The 20537-nt window shown below is 37.6% G+C and overlaps 1 protein-coding gene across 4 annotated transcripts in view; it reads left to right on the plus strand.

Annotated features, from left to right (window-relative positions):
- PTPRO (protein tyrosine phosphatase receptor type O) overlaps positions 1–20537 on the plus strand; it is a 131271-nt gene that overhangs the window by 62436 nt on the left and 48298 nt on the right. The window contains exons 1-7 of one of the 4 annotated variants that reach the window (XM_040563095.1): positions 1135–1200; positions 1769–2042; positions 10872–11030; positions 13004–13156; positions 14803–15249; positions 16226–16387; positions 19095–19294. In XM_040563095.1, coding sequence (XP_040419029.1) covers positions 1168–1200; positions 1769–2042; positions 10872–11030; positions 13004–13156; positions 14803–15249; positions 16226–16387; positions 19095–19294 — 1428 coding nt within the window. In that variant the 5' untranslated portion in view covers positions 1135–1167. Of the gene's footprint in view, positions 1–1134; positions 1201–1768; positions 2043–10871; positions 11031–13003; positions 13157–14802; positions 15250–16225; positions 16388–19094; positions 19295–20537 lie in introns of those variants that run through there. The other 3 variants (XM_040563106.1, XM_040563116.1, XM_040563128.1) reach the window with 3 other exon arrangements.

Consider the following 20537-nt stretch of genomic DNA (forward strand, 5'->3'; position numbering starts at 1 on the left):
TGCTGTATCAGGATTTAAGGCAAAATACAAACACTTGGAATGTGGTATTTTGATCTACTCAAGGCTAAGCCTGTTGAATTCAGCCAATGTTAAGGCAAACACATGTAAGCTTTTGCATAGTTGTGGTCTTATATTGTAAGCTGTTTGGAGCAATTGCTTTGCCATCTGTGAGAAATTACCCAGACTACCAACGTATTCAACCACTGGTAACTTTGACTTATATCATTTTCATTTTGGCTTATATCAACTTTAAGTCTTTTTTTTTTTTTTTTTTTTTTTTTTAATAGACTAAAGAAAACTGCAAATCAACAGCTGAAATCGTGTTGCCTCTGTATTCTGAAGCTCAAAGCTATTTAGATGGGTTACCTTGTTCAGGATGAATTTACTATATGCTTGTTACCTTGTTCTCATGTTGGGTCATGTGAGTGAGTTTTCTTAGGTCCTTTCTTCTGAAGCCTATAGTTTTGCCTTGCAGTACTCAATCTGATTTTCTTAATTAATTAAATTTAATTTTAGTTTAATTTTAATGACAGGAGCTGGCAATACCATATGTGTAAATTCCAAATAGGGAGCCTGGCTCCTGCAGTATAAATCCAAAAATGATTAGTTTTATGGAAGAATCCCCACTAAACAAAACTACAAGAAGATAGGAGGTAGTCAAGCTGCTAGCAATAAACTCTGAATGAGTTGTCTAGCTCTAGTACATGAACAACTAGACTGGCTGAATAATCTGCAAACTAGGCATGGTTGCCCACCCTGTCCTCCAAACAGAGCTCTCAACATGTGAAATACAAGGGAGTATTAGATACTATGGAGGTGGCAATTTAAAATATCATATATTACAGTTTTCATTGGGGATAAAATAATAAAATAAAATCTAACCACCAGTGTGGCTTAATAAATAAAAAGGAAACTCTAATGTGAGCTTGAACTTTTCCTTCTCATTAATTACTGTGAATCTGTTTTGAAATTCCTGTAGAGAACAAGTGCTACTTGCTGACAGCTGGTTTGCAATTAATAAAAAGGAAAGTGTTTTCAGCTGGCAACAGCTTAACATGCTCATGATAGATGAAAAGTTTAAATTGCTCCTTTCTCTCTACTACTTATAAAAGAAATATTGAAAATGAAATGATACAGCTTAGGGAATGAAAAGTGCTACCCAAAGCCATGGACATAGTGCTGAGAGCTGCTGATCAGCTGGTACTTGCTGGAATGGGCATATTTGTAAATGTTTAGCAAGTGCCAAAAATTATTCTTCAGTAGCAGGCTTTTAGAATATATTGCATTCAAGATGATCCTGTTTCTGTAAGATAAGAGTCTTGATTTAATCACTTTTTTAAATATATATATATATATATATTTAAGTTACTGTTACATTTTATAGCCTTATTAGAAATCCTCTTGCCACTGATACCGTTTTTCATCTTACCATTCTTCTGCTCTATGCCACTCTCCATCAGGAAAGGATGGCAAAGGTTTGTTCCTCTGGTTGTGAAGTATAGAGTAGCCAGGGCATTGGCAATATAAAAGCATGTGGCAGGAACCAGCCTCTGCCTTAGAGGGAATGGCCTGATAATCAGATGCCTGTGGACTTCATCTATTAATTGCATTATGAAAAACATTCTAGAATTTAATGTTAATGATCTTGCAGAGTATGAAATGTTACCTTATTACAAAGATAACATGACCATCCTATAAGTACCAAAGGAAATGGATACAAGTGAAATAATGTTTACTTCAATTAAATCTTTTTATTCTTGTCTTGCAGAATGCAGAACCATTCCAAGTTACTGTCCAAGAAGACAATTGTATCATTGTCTCCCTAGAATCCTCTGATGTGGTGAGCTCATCCTCTGTATATGTTGTGAAGATAGCTGGAGAATCCAAGAACTACTTTTTCCAGTTCGAAGAATTCAATAGCACTTTACCTGCCCCTGTGATTTTTAATGCCAAATACCATGGCCTATATTACATAGTAACTCTGTTAGTAGTGAACTCAAACATGGTTTCCAAGTCAGCAAGATCAATCACTGTGTTAACCAGTAAGTAACACCTTCTTCTTCTTTTTTCTTGTTTCTTCTCTTTGTGTGTTTTCTGTTGGTGGTATTGTTTTTGTTTGTTTGTTTTCAGAAGTTTTTCTTGTGGAGAAAGTTTTTTTTCATTCTTTTTTAATAGTTTTCCTTGTGTGTAGGATGAACCCTTGTGTGAGAACAGTAAAGCAAATGTGTTGAGAAGGCTTGTGAGAGAAAATTCACAAGGTCTGGGCAGGAAGAAGGGAACAGCTGTGGGTTTCCCCCGGGTGATCCTTCCTAATCAATGCCTGGAGAGGTTTGATATACTGGGCCCCACATAAGTGGGGTGCATGAACCTCCTCCCTAGGTGTTCATCCTAAACACTGTGAGCCAGGAGTTCTGAAATTCTAGTGGAAGGCACAAAATGTGTTGACTGACATTTCAGTGTAAACGCTCCTGTTTCATGGTGAGGTATATTCTGTTTTAGATGCCATGACAACGTTCTTTGGTTGCTAATACATTGAAGCAGTACTAAACCTGGAAAGCAGACATTAGTCACCAAGACAATGTGTTTCTGCCAGTAGAGCTGAAGATTTCTATGGTGGAGACCATACCTCTTGTACTCTGTCTCTTACTACCTCCATATGCATTGATCTTGGGGGAAAGATGTGGTTTGGTCTGTTGTATTGTGATGCGAAGTGCAGCAGGTTCCTGTGTAATTTCTGCCACGTTTCTTGCTCTCTGCTGTCATTCCAATGCTGCTTCCCCATGGCCACCAGAAATAAATGTATAGAATATAAAATGAGTTCTTCATCTGCAAAAGTGATTCAATGAATGACAAACACAAAATTACTTGGATGAGACAAACCCAGTTTCTAGTTCTTGTTCTGTTATACACTGAGGATTAACCTTATTCACAATCAGATTTCCGTGGTGAATTATTGTCATATGCACACCAATACAGACATGCATATCCTTTTCCATTGTTCGATGGGAGGTTAGTTAATGTCTACTCTAACCAGGTGTGGAGGCCCTGAGGGGAACTTCTTGATAGTGAGTGAATTTTTTGCTTAAATGGCACCTTGGAATCTATAGGTAAATTTATTTGGTTTGTAGATGAGGTATGAGATGTGTAGATGAGGATTTTGCATACTTATATTATTTTGTCAGTGAGGAAATGCCTTCCACTGTAATAACATTCCCAAAGAATATCATCATAGCCTTTTGTGTTGCAGAGTGAGGTGCTTGAAACTTAGGAGTTACCAGATTTTATACCATCCATATGGTCTTCATCCTCCCCATGTGTGCTCAAGTTGTGCACTAATGAGGACAACCATGAAGAGTCCCATAGGAAAAATATCATGTGGTGGAGTAATGCAGTTTTTTCATAAGGCACACGTATGTGTAGTGAACAACATGAGGCTTTGTAGGTAGATTGGATTTCTTTTCTTTTTTTTTTTTTTTTTTTTTGGACTGTTTTAACTTTGCAGCCAAAGTAATAATTCTAATCCAATTTCCTATTTAAATGTTTCTGTACATTTATTTCTTAAAAAAAAAAAAGAAGAGGAATCATATACAACTGAACAAATGCCTCACCAAGTATTTTCAGTACGTTTTGAGTGCTGTGCTTGCAGTAATGCAGTAGGACTAATTGCTGCATGATTTCCAGAGCCCATGAGGTCACTGTTAGCAGGGAAAGGTGTGATCCAGGATGGCAGATGGAGCATGCACTCCTATGCAGGGAATCTCTGAAGAAAGAAGGGATTCAGTGGCACCCAGCCTATCAAAGCCAGCCCCCGACTGCCATTTCTGGCTCAGGGGGTTTCCATGAGGTGTTCCCAAACAAGTGTGAGGCTGCAGGCTCCAAGGAGCCTAGCCCAAGTCACTTTCACTTCTCCATGGCTCAACAGTGTCCTTTCTGATGGAAAGGAGCCCACCCCTTTTCACCAGCTGTCTTAAGGGATGCTCTGGCAGCTTCCCAGAGTTTCCTGCTGTGGCCTCTGCTGCTCACCCAGACCTTGGAAAGACCAGTGACTTTGGCAGTTGGCCAGTGTTGCTTGGGGAACTGATGTGACGAAAAGGGAACAGTTTGTCTCAGCAGAAAGATAATCAGGTTCATAGGGTGGGGAGGCGGGGGGGGAAGGCATTTCTGTATATGCAGCATTGAAGGATGCTGTACTAAGCATTATAGGTACAATGTAATTTGTGAGCTTCCCAGCGTAAAGGACCCAATATCCTTCCTAATATTTTCTGTTAGGCTGACTAATGAGTGCTAGCTCTCCTGTTGCATCTTTGGCTACTAATGTAGCTTATTTTTTCAGGTATAAGGGTAAAGGAATGAAAATAAATTTGGAATTAGAAGTTCATGGTATTTCAATACGGTGTGTTTAAGAAAACATCTTTAAACTCTTTTCATGAGCACTGGCTTCTCTACAAAACTTCATTAGACAATAGTTGTTCCCCCCCACACACACCTTTTTTTTTTCTTTTTATTTTTATTGTACACTGACTGTTTTACATCTTTTTTCCTTTTTTCTTTTTTTTTTTTTTCTGACTGTTAATTAACTTGAAATTTTGGCAGATAATAGGGATAATAGATTTATGTTTTTCTTCATGCTATGTACTATTTCTGCCTGTTTAACATCCTTAGTTTATTTTAAAGGTGTAAAGACACACAACTATCCAATTTATCTATATCTTACACACAAAAAAAAGTCACATTGTGACTAGCATCCAGGACAAAATTAATTTCTGTTCTAATTTCATTGGTATCAGGAGAGCTTTTCTAGTTGTAGGTTGGCCCCATTCATTAGCCTGTCAGAAGTTAAATCAAATAGGATAGCCATGATGCCAATGTGGTAATTCCTAAACCAATACTTAAATATTTCACAATAGTTTTCTGGGATCTCCAGACATCTGCAAAGGATTCAGTGCAGGGAGATGGAGTCTTTCAGCTCAGCCATATGCTGGAATCCTGAGCATCACACACAGCGGTGTATAACCAAATTGTGCATGTCAAACTGACAGTAAGGTCCTTCAAGCAGATTGCTTATCTATAAATTCAGTAAGAGTCATGAAAGAACTCTGCTTACTAATAGTATATTGTGATGACCTTTCCTTTTTCCTATTCACATACTTCAGTGATGTGCTGCTTCTCAGCATGTTGGCAAGAAAAAGGTATGTCTCTTTGCAACTTTTGTTTTAAAAAGTTATTCCTCAAGAGAAAGATGATGTCAAAGCTAACAAAATATATATTTTACGTATGGGTGTACATGTAATTATATATGTGAATTTGTAAATATTATATACACATGTACTTATAATTATGTACAAAATAAAAATATCTACAAATTATATAAATATATATATGCATGTATGTATGCTATCATTTGAGGTATCTGTTGTTAACTTGGGCCTTCTATACAAGACTGAAGAATTTATTTTCTGCTCGTCTCTGACTGCAATAATTTCAGGGTTTTCTCAGGTTAATCAAAACCACACAAACTGTAGAGTTTTCTGTATTCTGGATTGTTGTAACACTGAGTGTGACCTACTTGTTGCAATATTTTTTCTCAGAGCCTAAGGGTGTTGTCAGCTTGAGCACAGCCCACATCCTCATATTGTTTCCTGAGCTGGAACTTCTAGAAGCATGAGATGATCAGGGCACGTTCAAGTCCTAGGCAGGAAACATGTAAAATAAAGTTTGAGTACAAAACAGCACTTTTTCTTCTGATTCTGTAACAAAGTGGTGTTCAGAGAATTGGGCTGGTACCTCACTTGAAGGAGAAAACATTAAACTGACACCTTGACCACTTCCTGTTAAAGATCCCTCTGATGGATTTCAAAAGAATAGGTGTATTAATCTTGCCATCTAGGCCAGATTTCTGTGTGTGCAATTGTGTTGTGCATATCTATATGACCTTCCTTCCAATTTTCAATCTAGACAAGGTTAGAAGTAGCTCTGGTATCAAACAGAGTTATTTTCAGTCTGCCTTCTTATGCTCTTAGAGTTTGGGGTTGTCAACAGGATTGAAGTAACTCCAGAATTTATATCATTAATTTAGTGTTTTGAAACACTTGAAAGAAAGTTAAAAGCCATAAAGGTTATTCCTAATATGCTTTAAAGTAGTTTATGAGAAAAATAAGGAGTATGGATCCAAAATCAGTGCTTAAAATTTTCAGTCATCCTACATTTTCCCAGCTTGAAGTCTGGTTTTATTCTTTCCAGGGTGACTCACGCCAATATGTATGTTCGTTTTAGAAAAAAAAAAAGTTCACTGTAAATTTTTCTTTTTGTTGGGGAAAAATCTTTTTACATTTAAAGGAATGGAGAATGCGGTACATTGTAAAGCTATTGTGTGCTGTAGAAAAAAATATCTCTGCTGGGAATTGGAAAAATTGGGATCTGGGAGGGTAAGTAAGAGTTCTGGCTGACTTTTATTTTAGCTTGTGATTAGGAGTTTTCAGTGGTAAATATCTCATTGTCTAAAAAGCCTATGATTCCTTACATATATCACTGTAAAATATATTCCCTTTAGGGAGAATTCTGCCTCACTCTTCTACCAAAAAATATTCTTCTCAAGAGACCAACAAGGCCTGCTGCTGGAGACTATGATCTCTTCTGCTCTTAGAAAGTAATTGGTATTAGACCTAGTTAATGTTCAGCTGTCATTGTGCCAGATGCTGCAGGAAGTGATTCAGCAGGTCAAATCCATGCCTTCAGCTCATTAATGGATCAGGGCTGCTGAAGTAAAAGCTTCAGAGTGTTTTTTTTTTTTTTTTCCTGATAAAATTTAGAACTGAAGCCCTTCATGTTTATCTTTCTTAAAGGATGATGTGGAACTTCTTTAAAAAGGCTGTTTTTTCATGGGAGCCTTAATTTTGAAATATAACTTCAAAGAATATCTATATCCCTTAGTGCTCTGGTCTCGCCAGCAAACAAATCATGCTATCCCCTTTTTAAGGCCAAATCAGAATCAAAGAAAAAAAACAAACTGCAACCAGATGAATATTTTTTCCTGCAATAATTTCTTTTGGAAGGCTGATTTAAAGTATTGTCCTAAATCTGTTCAAGATTAACTGATATACCTTTGTTCTTATGCCAACATTTTTGTTTGTTTGTGCAGTCTTTATATTTGTCAATTTATGTGGGCATCTAGAAACTGCAGTATACATCAGCATTGCTCAGATACTGCCTGCGCTTACATTCCCCTTTCATAAGCAGTTGCACACAGTATCCTCTATTACGTATCATAAACTTGAACATTATGTTCCTAAGGTATTAAACAGAAGCTATTAAATCTCAAAAATAGTTGCTTTTCAGCAAGAGATAAAATGATCCCTAAGGTTTATAGCATAATGAAAACATTAACCTGGCTATGACTTATTCCCAGTAGCAATACAGATAAGAAAATAGTGTCATACTGGGCAGGAAGTTACATAGTTCACAACTTCTTCATGTGAATATAAAGGGGATTAGCCATAGGAGTTACATCACTCCTTTAATGGGGCTTCTTATTTAGGTAAGTTGTGATATGAAGGTAAATCATGATTAATCTGTTTCTGAGTGTGAGAAGCAAAAGAGTTGATCTGAGTCCCATTTCAACCATCCATGTGTAATACTACATCTAACCTACCAAGGTAATCAATCATTAATTCAGTCTGTGGAGTGGCCAGGTCTATGAATGTTAAAAATAAATTGATTTGGACTGGAATATGGCACTTATTTTCAATGTTCTTTTTTTTCCCCATGAATTGCAAAAGCCACCTAAAACATTGATGTGTCTGGCACAGATTTAATGTGTTAATGGAGGATTTAGCCTCCAGAATTTTCAGGGCATTTGAGGAAGAGGTTAGCAGCATTTATTATGCTATCTTGATGTTTGCATAATGCAAGGTATGTGCTAAATGCAAAATGCAGTAGAGTCCAGTGGAAATGCAGAAGTTAAATTTTCCACAATATAATTGGAAAGCAGTTGCTACAGGAGCAGCAGAATCTGAGACACTAAGGAAAAAAAAAAAAGTGAAATTTTGGTCTTGATCCTGCAAGCTTGTCTATGTGACTTTAATATAACCCAGAAGTCTGAAAATAAAGGCATTGTACATAAAAAGTGCCTTAAACATGCTAGTGGAGGAATACTGAAGTCCTCTAATTCCCTTCTGCAGTATGTCTTCAAACATCAATATTATGCCACATGTTTAGAAGGCTCTAAGTTTTCTTATGTATTACATTACACCTTATTTAGGCTATTTCTTAAGAATCATTGAAATCTGTGAAAAGCTGGATCCTAAATGCTACAAATTGAATAATGAAAAAGACCAAACTGTTTATGCTCTGAATTATAAATATAAATGGTGAAGAGTGACATTTTGCATATTCTTTAAGCTTTTATAACCCTAGGAGCAGTCGGTAAGTGAAAAACAGAGTATGATTTTTATCTGCTGAGTGTCCTTTTAATTTCACAGGGTGCAAATAGCTTTTGATGTGAATATTTGGTGCTGAAGGAAGTAAGATAATGGAAGAACCTTTAAATTGCATTATATCACTCAAACTACTCTGCTAACATCAGCCATGAGCAAGGAGAGTCTAGTAAGCGGAAGACAACAGCAAGAAAGAGACTCTGTGGTGATTACCACTTAATTCAATTATTGGTTAATTAAATCAAAACATCAGGAGGAAAAATCATTTGGATTAAAAATGAATATAGCTTCCATCCTTTATTTGATTTGTTGTAGGAAGGAATAAATGGGCTAATTTGATCACTGACATATGAAAGTTTCAATCATTCCTTCAGAAATAAGGAGACCCAGATCTAAATGAGATAGCAGAAGCAAGCCCAGGGCACACCCGCTAACATGAAAGATGACTATGTAAGAGTTGTGCTATTTAGAGATTGTTATTGACATTTTAACTACTATCATGTGCTGTGTGAGCTGTGATATGAAGCGTCTGATCATGTGGATTTTCAGATCAACTGTTTATTCCAGAATAAGTAATGGGAAAAGACTCAGCAGAAAGAAAAGGGTATGTTTTGTTTCCTGTGATCTGCTTTACTCCCATTTATTTCTAGGATATCACAAATTGTCAGCAAAATTTTCACAGATTCTGTCATTGCAGTGCCTGTTGGTATCCATGAGCTCTGGAGTTTCTATTTGTCAGTGGTTAACATACAAATATGCTGATATTTATCTGAAACTAACAAAAAAATCTTTGCCATGAGAAATAAATTAAAAGCTACACAACGTCATATTCCCCCGCTCCGACAAAGTTGAAAATGACAACACAACTTCTTGTTAAGACCTGGGGAGAGATTTTTTTTTGTATCTATTGCTCTTGTTTTTAATTGTTTTTTCTTCACTTCTCATTACAAATGGAAATTTAGTGGCTTGGTAAAAATACTGTGCTAGTAAATGAAATTTAATTTTTGCTTGCACTACAGGCTTGCTTTTCCACCTATGATTAACCTATTCAACCTTCTGTGGGATAATTCCACTTTTGAAGCTGATACCGCTGTCCTTTTCATCTACCTTTTCTCTTGTCTGTCATGACTGTGTGCTCTTTGGGGAAATTTGTTTTATTAGTTTTTCTCCAGGGTCTACTGCAACAGAACTTTGTACTCAAATGTGTCCCAAAAGTGTGTAGTAAGACCATGCTAATGAACACTTTGAATTTTTTCAATCTGTTCTCTACAGTGTGCAAGAACTAAATCAACATGATAATACTGAAAAAGATCTGGGCATAATTACTGACAGTTGTGCATAACTTACCTCTATTAAAATAAGTTAATATGACAAATTCTGTCTAAAACTATAACCCTGTTTTGAATATCTGCTTGGCCCTCTTAACCAATATATAGTTGCTATCATTTCTTCCTTGCTGATGAGAGCGTCAAGCAGAAGGCTAGTTATTCATTAATTTATTGTGGATAAAGGAGGCTGAATAAAACTGTGACTCTATTATTGTTGGTAACAATAAATATTTTTAGTGACTCTCAGCTGCAGTAAATTGACACAGCCTTCTTTAGCTGATGAAGCTACACTGATCTATATGCCACATCAAAGGACACAGGCTACTTTCCATAGCCCACATAGGTCAGATTTTAAAGCACTAGATTGGCAGTTCTGTACTTATCTCCCTTCTGTGTGCAGGCTTTCCCCATACCTGTGAGTAAACCACTTTAATCCTCTGTACCTCAGCTTTTCATCTGAAAAGAACAGTAATGGCACCACTATATTTTTGTAGAAGTTTGGTGTGGATAAGTACTTTGGAGATAGTGGGCCTCTCAGATATGGTAGAAATGCATAATTACCCATGAAATAAATAAATTAATATGTATAAAAATAGAAAATCTTCATTCAGATGTTTTCCTCTGGTCATTGTACTGATAAACTTCTCAGTTAATTTTAAAAGTTCAGATTTATGCCAACATTACGAGCAATTTCAAGTGTTCTGTTGTTTTTGTCAGGGCACTTTTACTTGATTGGCAAGAATTAAAGATGAAAGTCTTGCTGGGGTGACTTGACTGTGAGTGCTTAAGTAATAACTGTGATTTCAACCTTGGTTTTTGTGCCTACTCCTCTGCAAATAGGGACATTTTTCAGGTAAAGTATAAACATCAAGTGAACATGTTCTGTGGGAGAACATACAAACCTAGACTTTGACAGTGTCTCAAGTGGCTTTGCCCCAGACCTCTCTGAAGCCCCAGATATCATCTGGGAGATTTAAGAGCCCCTGTGCCATACCTAGCAAAACCATTTCTTTCTTGGGCGTATATGTGTGAAGAACTCATATTTGCCTATTAATCTGCTTCTTTCTTCTTCTTTTTTTTTTTTTTTTCCTTTTATTTGTATATCCTTTAGAACCCCTTCCTGTGAGCAGTGTTTCTATCTACGATTACAAACCATCTCCAGAAACAGGAGTGTTGTTTGAAATTCAGTACCCAGAGAAGTACAATGTTTTTACCAGAGTAAATATAAGCTATTGGGAAGGAAAAGACTACCGAACAATGCTGTACAAAGGTAGGAAGAAACTATGCCACTAAAACTTAATGTTAACTCTACTGGAAACGTTGAAGCAGTGGTTTTGGCATGTACTGGTTATAATGATTTATATTTCTGGTAAGCTGTATATAATAACTTTTATATCATGAATTAAGGAAACAGTATTCAAATGGAGTTGGTGGATCAGTTTGGATTTAAACCTCTTTCCCGTCTTAGTGATGCTTCCTTTCTTTTGGATTTTCAAGGAGGATGAAGATTGGGTCATTTTTCTTCTTCTTCTTTTTTTTTTTTTTTTTTTTAATAAGCACACACTAAAACTTTCCACTTTTTTTTTTTTATTTGTTTGCTGCTGCTGCATAGTGCCCCCCTCAAAAAAATAAAAGGCGGGGGGGGGGGGGGGGGGGGGGGGCAAAAAACTCAATAGGAAGGGCAGAGATATGCTTTGGCTTCCTAGATGTAGTCGTTGAAATCCCTGGATTACATTCTGTCTCAGTTGAAAGCATCAATAAAATTCCCATTTTCTTCCTTCCGGCCAAGATTTCTCTTTGGTGAATAGCTGACAGTGCTCAGGGATGCACCAGACCTGGGAAAGCCATTCAGTATGTTTGATTCCTGGCAAAGGGTTTGAACCTGGTACCTCTCTATCACTGTAAAGTCACGCAGTGCTAGTAGCACTATGCTGTATATTACTGTATAGTACCGTATTGTTTTGTGTTGTCCCTGAGCTAATAAACCCCTGCTGCATTTTATCAATTTCATCCTTCTTAAAACAGTCTAACCCTAGGGCAGCCAATCTAACAATCTAGACAGTCAATCTAAACGATTTAACAATCAAACCAACCATCTAAACAGTCTAACAATGGCAAATTCTGCTTTCTTTTTTTATTTTTTTAAATCTGAACTCCCTTTTGTCCTTCAGTATAGCTAAAGTATAGCATTTATCTGAAAGATGTAAATGGGACTGTCCTATGGAAAGTATCCTAAGAGGTGAGAAAGGCATCATATATCTTGCAGGACCTAAAACCCACCTGGTTAAGTATTGCATGGTGGCAGTAAAATTTCTTTGAGCAACCTAGTAGGTGCTGAATTGAACTTTAGGTGTGTAAGAATCCTGTTGTAGAAGCCTGGTCTCTGTAAGCCCTATGTGGAGTCAGCAGAGAGAGATACCTCGAGAAGGAAGCTGGAAAACTTTGGTATCTCTTTACTACAGTACAGAGGTGGGGGACTAGAATCACATTCGCATGACTCTGAAATGCCAGGAGTTGAGAATGGTGATTCTGGATCATAGCACTAAATACAGGTGGATCATAGCACTAAATACAGGTGACCTTCTTCCAGAGAACGAAGGTGATACTAGCAGTAAGTTTTGTCTTTTCCAGCTAGTACACAGTTTATGGGGCTGTAATGCCACTGCTGCAGCTGCTGAGAGATTAAAAAAGTCAACCTGAGTTAAGAGATTTGCTAATCAACTAGCATACTCCTTCGCCTTGCTAAATAGCCATAAGCAACTTCTCTTCAGCTCACATGTGCTGATGTTGGACATGAGCTCAGCACTCAGGACTGAGGCTTGTGCCCAGCTGCATTGTGGGCTGCCCTTTGAGCATCAGCCCTGAACATTGTAACTCAGTCAGCAAAAGACCAAAGAGGTTTTTGCGTGCAACAGTTAAAGGTCTGTGGAAACCATCAGATGCTCTTTGGGATGTTCAGTGTCACATGGAGCAGGTTGCCAGATTCTGTTCGCTTTCCTGTGAAATGTAGTTCATGTTTCTCTTGCTGGGCTTTTTTTTTGTAGCAAAGTGGCTTTGACAGCCAAAGAAAATATTGGCAAACTGAATTATTAGAATTTCATGTCTTAGACCAGGCTGAGCAGCATTTAAACATCTGAAACACTGACAGTTCAGCATGTGTAGCTGCATTATCAGAAAGTGAACATTTGATGCGTTTTTCTCTTTTTTCATTTTTTTTAACTTTTATTTTTAAACCTTCTGCAGATTTCTTTAAAGGTAAAACAGTTTTCAATCACTGGCTGCCAGGAATATGCTACAGTAACATCACATTTCAGTTGGTATCCGAAGCGACCTTCAACAAAAGCACGCTAGTGGAATACAGTGGAGTCAGGCATGAGCCCAAGCAGCACAGAACAGGTGAAGAAAATGGTTGTGTACCATTTGCTCCAAGTCTGTGTGTCTGCTTTTCTTTCTGCCATGGGAGGAGATTGTTCCCACCCAGACCCCCCTCACTGCAATCAATCATGGGATCTACTCCTGGCCAGGAGCATGGAAGCTGTGGCTGGTATTGGGGAGGCAGGGTTTTGTGTGCAATACAGTACAAAGGGAAATTTGTATGAATGTTTCTACTATAAAGATGGTTTCTTAGGGCATAAATTCTGCTCTACATGAGACAACCTCAGCCTTATGTTCAGAATTAATTTTTAAACCACAAGAAGGCCACACCAAGCATACTATTGATCTAGCTATTTCGGTCTGTCTCCTCTTGCAGTGAATCATAGCAGTACTGCTGGAGAATGGCTTCCTCATTGTGCAGTCTTCTGTCATGGAGAAGAATGTCACAGTCACCCAACTTGGCAGCCAGTTTATGCCCTGAAGCATGAACTTTCAATTTCCAAGACGACAATGTCGCAAAAGCTGAAAATTGCATTTGTTCAGTATCCAGAACTAGTTTAATTTGGTCCTGGGACCTTGTCCCAGACTTTCCAGCTAATCTGTTGGAGCATAGACATTTTCCAGGGTCCAAAGTGAAATGAACCAGTGGTAAAATTAAAAGGCCAAATCTTCAGATGAATACACTGATGTTGGTCCATAGCTATGTACAGAGCAAAGCCAACTGATGCCAGCTGAGTTATGTCTCGAGGATCCTAAAGGTAGTTTTTGAGATACTGAACCTTAAGAATGCAACCAACAGGATTATATTTTCTTCTTTCCTGCTGCCTTCCTATCCCTCATTCTGCACATGAAATGCAATCAGATTGTTGTGTCAGTTTTTGCATCAGTGGCTGTGGCTGGGACAGGAGGAGATGAACAAATTGGTATGTTTTAAGGTGCCAGCTTAAAATGTATCATACAAAATCTTTGCATAGGCTACTCACGTTTATCACAAGTTAAGGGCATATGGGCAAGCAATTACAGTGAGTCAGACACAGTGCTCTGTGTGATAATTTCTACAATGCCTTCTGGCATAAGTAGAAATAACTTTGCAAGCTAGAACCTTGTCTTCTGGAAACCAAAATTTGAGATCAAGCTTTCACAAATATTGAAATTTAAACTGATCTTTAATACTTGTGAAAAGGTGGCTGCTAAAAGCATATGAAAAGCCCTATGGCAACGTGAAGGTCATACTTTTGAAATATGAGCTATGCCATATGCTAGTTGTGCAGGTGCTTTTCAGTTCATTTCTGCAGAGGTATTTTCCCATGATCATAAGATTGCAGGAGACATAATACATGAAAATCCACACTTTCAAATTCACACTTAAGTAGTATTGCTGCCATAGTAGCACTGAAGTCTGATTTACTGTGACTTCATGTGTATTCTACATCCTGTTATAAAAAGTACTGACTTTTTCTATGAATTTACACTAAGCATGATTCCACCAGAGTCTTTTCTGGTATAAATTTTTGTAAGAGAAGGAAGAGTCTTAATAAGAATAGGTCATTTCAAAATATCCCTAGGTACAATGGTTTTCTGCAAACAATATTTCCCTAGGGAATTAACATATCATAAAGATACACAGAACATACCTATTAAAAGATTAACCCTTGCTTCTCTTTTAGTTCCTTACCCACCTCGAAACATTTCTGTTCAGATTGTGCCAATCAACAGAAACAACTGGGAAGAGCACAGTGGGAATTTTCCTGAAGAACCATTCATGGGACCACAAAAAATCATAGGCAAAGAAAAGCTTAGCCGTTTTTCTGGTGAGCCACCTGTAACTCCAGCAGTGAACACATCTGCAGCCTGGCCAGATTACCGCTCTAACAGCACTGAGTATGAAGCCACGTCACAGCCACGTTGGTGGCCTAACGAAGCTGAATCGTCAGAGGGTGAAGAGGAGTTTGTCAATGCAGTTCCCAGTGATTACGAGGCCAATGAAGTCAACACATCTGGAGAACTCACACCAGAGCCTGCCCCTTTCCTTCCTGTACAAATGGTGCTGACTTGGTTACCACCAAAGCCGCCAACTGCCTTTGATGGTTTCCATATCAATATTGAAAGGGAAGGTAAATCAGAGCCTTATACCCTTCTCATAACCCATTTCTATAATTCCACTGGAGGGTTTGTCTCTTCTACAAATTATTAATTACCTAGTACTGTGTCTTAGAGAACTTTATTAGATCTCTTGTGTTTCTCAAGAAGTTTCTTGCATTGAATAGTGTGTATTTCTGACTGGGTTTCAAAAAGTAAGGGAGGAGGGGTAAATCATGGTTTGCAATTCTCTTTTGTGAAACAAGATTTGTACTGGTGTGCATGTTGTTGCACTGTTTACACTGCAGTTATCGTAAATCCATTCTGGTATCAGAGAAAAGAGAAACAAGCTGATAGAAATTTGAGATGAAGAAGGTACATTATATCATGTATCTTCATCAGCCGCTGAGAAAGGTTCTCAGGGGGATCTTGAATGGAGGAGAACAGAAAAGTCGTTCTACAGTCAGATTAACAGTTGTCTCAGAGGACAGCAACTGAACGTATTCCTTAGACCACAAAGAAGCTGTGGTGGAGAATGGAGGGACTTTTCAAGTGGTGGAGCTACAATAGAATAGCTGTATAACTTAAAGATTTGCTGTTTTAGAATCTTTTTTCTCCAAATGAATTTTATTTCCTGACAAGCAGTTTTCTTAAGATTTCCCACACTTAGGGCTAATACATTGTTTTGGCAGAATAAGAAGGCAATAGACAGAAAATTGGAAGCTCCTTTTCACTTGCACAGCCACGGCAACCCTATTTTATCATCCCTACTATTGAATGAGATTTTGGTCTGGGCTTATCGTTCCTGTACACTTATACTGCAGTCTTGGTCATTAATTACTATTGTGCTGATGGCAAGAAATAAAAATACCCACATAAATCCAGTCCTTTTGGATACCTTTTGATCCCACAGCAGAAACTGTATTAGCGTTTCTGATATAAATCATTTTCTCAGTAGCTGGAACCTCTCAAATTTCAATTAATCCATGCTATTTTTCCCCCTTGATTTAGAGAACTCCACGGAATTTCTGACAGTAAGTGAGGACACTCACAAATTTGTTGCTGAACTGGAAGAACCTGGAAAATATAAATTGTCTGTAACAACATTTAGCTCCTCTGGCTCTTGTGAAGTTCGGGGAAGTCAATCAGCAAAAACACTCAGCTTTTACATCAGTAAGTATCTCCCAGACCAACATGATATTAATGCACAGGGAGTTTGACCACTAGCACACTGTAGCAGCTGTGGCATCTGCTGCAGTATCAGAAAAGTCCAGTCTCTTCCAAAACAGTCTCCTTTTTGCATCTTCTAAAGAGAGTATTTATTTCACAGAATTAAATCAGTGGTTGTAGAGATTCTTGAAAATAGTTAACTACCATACTCATGGAGGCTGTGTGTACTGTGTTACGGGCGAAGGGCTTCTCAGGTTGAGAGTGTGGGAATTGCACAATTAAACACTGAACTCTGAAATTAAATGGTCTCTGAGAGCACACAGGGCAAATTAAGGTAGATGAAATAGTTCAGCCTGCTAAATTCAGAGGAGAAGTAGTAATTTATTATTTCCCTATAGGATTCCAGGGTTTCCCAACTGAAGATTTAGTAAAAGACACAGTCATAATACAGTACTTAGTAAACTAAGATCAATATTGACGATTAGATCAACACGTGAGACAGGTGTAGGTGAATTCAGACTATTGTCCTTCTGAAGGCTGTGGTCATCTTTGAAGAAACAAGGGAATGAGAAGCCTGAATAAGTATATCAGTCAACACACACATACAGTGTCTTGTAGTACAAGGGGGGGTAAGTATAGCCTACAGAGTGCCCATAAAGTGAAAACAGCTTGCAGCACTACACAGTTTTGCATGCAAGAGGGTAGTGTCTCCCCCACATCATGAATGCTGCAGCAGGACATGGTAGCTGAGGCTCGCAGAAATACTCATATCAAAAGGAAATATACTTAAATACTTAAGTACTAATAAAAGATGTGTTAAGTAGCTCATAACATTTACAAATACTATTTAAGCTTAAATTCATCATAATGGTTAACTGCGTGTAACTGAATTCCTCTATTGCTCCTATATTTTTAACAGCTTTACAGTTGAAAGAAACTGTGCTTGGAAGACAAAGAAAGTAAGCAGCTCATGAGAGAAAGGGTCTCTGGTGCTGTAATTTCTCTGTATTCTGATTTTCTTTAGGAGTAGTTAGTAGGCATCTTCATTATATGAAAACATTGAAGTATATAAAAGTATACAAATAAATCCAAGTATACATTAATAATGCAGCATTTCTATTAATACCAAATATTATTCCATCTTAAAAAGTGTGATTCATTTCTATTAAGCAACATACAATGTGTCCTCCATGAAGTTTATCAACTAGGAACAGCAACCTCATGGAAAATGAGAAAAAGTTAATCGAAAAGTATAGCTATATGAATTGCTAGATTAAGGATGAAATTGAATTTCATTGGTTATAAAGCATTAAGTTGTTAACAGGAATGTAATGACTATTTTTGTGTTACATGTAATACATGAGGATGTTCATTTTTCACATTATTTATTTATTTATTTTGATGAAATATGTCTGTTAGGTTTGTGGGTTTTTAGACCCACATGAAGATTCTTGATAGTTGACCTATTTATTCTGACTAACTCAAGAACCTTAGTATCTTAGGTAGATTTTATATGGATTACTGACAGTATGTCAAATCTGAGATGTGCACAAGTACTCTTAAGGTGAAATTGCTTTTCCGTTCCTCTTTATTAGCCTTGTATGGTGACTATATCTTTGGGCCCTGATACGAGGATGGAGCCCTGACATAAGAGAGCTTAGTTGCCTTATTGCCAATGTTGAAACAATTTCTGAATAGAAGCAGCTACGCATATATCCAAAGAGACTAATCTAATGATCAAATTCCTCTTTTTGCCAGAGTTGGTGTGAGTCTGCTCTCATGAATAAATTTTGCTCACAGCTTCAGCCTTATTCTTGTAGCGTTCAGTCAGTGAATCATCCTGTTGAATTACTGGCTCGTGTTACTCAACATTTTTGTTGGACCCAAAAATCAGTTTGGATTGTCAAATATTATAGGCTGATCTTACACAAAATTCTTGCTCCGGCATTTGTTTTATTTTCTCAATAAACTTAAAGTACTGTTAGAATTGTGTGGAGAAAAGGAAGAATGTCAAGGAGAGAGCTGTCAAAAGTGTCACTTAAAACTGAAAAGAAAAGCTCACAATTGTCATGAAATTTGACCAAGTCTAGCTAAAGTTATTTTCCAAATTGCTATTTTATATATATATTTATATATATATTTTTTTTTATATATATATATATTATATTTATTTATATATATATATATATATTATATTTATTTATATATATATATATATATATATTTAAACAAGTGCTTCAAATAGCCTTATGTAGAATGAGGTTTTTCACTGTGGTAATCTCTGTGAACTCAATTTTCACACTTCAGGGACATGGTGCACTTGGGTATTTTAGTGGGTGTAGAAGGGGGAAAAAAAAAAAAAGTGTGCTTATCTTTATTTGTCATGGATCTGTACATTATTGGATATCACTGGTTTTGAAACATTCCATTGGAGCACAACTGATTTGCTGGGTGGCTTCTGGTAAGCAACAGAGAATACTGTAATCAAATTTTCAAAACACTTATGTTTCTCTTGTCATCTCCTGCTCTGCTGCAAGTGAAAAGGCAGTGACTGCAGGCTGTTTCCCATCTTTGCTTTGTGGAGATGGACAGCCATCAGTCCAGCCTCATCCCTAGTAGTAAGTAATCTTGTGAAAGAAGGATGTTTTAATATGAGTGCCTTAAATGTGTAGAGTGGTTTGCTCACACATGCTTTTTTGGCATGTCCCAGGCCCCACAGGTGAATGGATAGAAGAGCTCACGGAAAAGCCCCAGCACGTGACAGTGACAGTGCTCAGCTCCACTACAGCCCTGACATCCTGGACAGCCTCACAAGAGAGTGGTGGCAACAGCACAATTGTGTCTGTGGTCTCCCTGACATGTCAGAAGCAAAAGGAAAGTCAAAGGCTTGAAAAACATTACTGCACAGAGGTAAGAGGCAGAGGGTGGAGCCTGTTCCAGTACAGGAAAAAATTGCTTATCATCCTGTTGTTTGTTATCACAATGCCCAGGGCCCCATCAAGCTAAGGGCTGCAGAGCACAGTGGGAGATGCTGTCTTGCAGAGTAAAGAGAGTTACAGAGTGGAGGGCAGAGCACAGCATACAGGAATGACAGCATGCACTAAACCATGTTAGTGTTAAAACTGTATTTCTGCTGCACTGGCTGTGTCCAATTCTTTGTTCAAGCTTTTGAGTTATGTTATACCCTTGGAGCCATGGTTGTGGCAGTGAGAAATGGTGCAATATCATAATAACACTTAGGCATATGCTACAATCATGTTTGTTAAGAAAAGTTATCACGTTCATGATTATCATTTGACTTGCATAAATTGTTTCTTAGATTTCCTACATATGAATACAGAACCTGAGCCTAAACTTTCTGGAAGTTAGGGTTCATCAGAAGTCATCTTTTCTTTTCAATCACAAAAGAGATTTAAAAACTGGGGAGTAAATAATAATCCAGACCACCTGTGATATAGATGGGCAATTCTTTAGGGCTGCCATATGGGACATGTTTATGATGATCAGGAGTCCTGAAACCCAAAATAAGGTAGTTTTATATTACCTGAAACCTATGGTGAGTGCAACCCCAGGTCAGGTCCTATGATTCTGATGGATCAGTGCCACATGGCTTCAATTAGAAAGAGGTTTTAGTCCACATCTGTTTCCTTGCCATGATGCTGACAAGTTGCTTTTCTGAGCAGCGCGACAACTTCTGTCTAACTCCTTAAGCATGTGTGACTAAGGAGCCCGAAAATGGCTGCAGTGTTGCCATGTACTGCACCCTCAGCACACCCACGGGAATGGGAGAACAGAGCCAGTGCTCCCTGTGAATCTCCACCTCCTTCAACTTTGTGATTAGCCTGATAAATTACTTAGTACAGGGAGTTCTGCATCCTTTAAAAATCTATTTTTATATGGATCTTTGTCAAAATATATTGTTTTATTTCAAGAATAGCCAGGCACTTGCACATTGGGAAGTGTCTTTTGAAGACAATTTGAGAATTGTTTCTCAGAACCAGTTTGTAATCTCCTTGAGTTATATTCCTTCCATTTATTAAAAATGCATTCATCTAATCAGGAAGCAAAACAATATAATAGATGATTATAAGCCATGGATAGCAAGTATATACATATATGATTAAAGTAAATACTACAGGATTCATCTACAAAC

This window comes from Cygnus olor, chromosome 1, assembly GCF_009769625.2.
Source record: "Cygnus olor isolate bCygOlo1 chromosome 1, bCygOlo1.pri.v2, whole genome shotgun sequence".
Taxonomy (NCBI): domain Eukaryota; kingdom Metazoa; phylum Chordata; class Aves; order Anseriformes; family Anatidae; genus Cygnus; species Cygnus olor.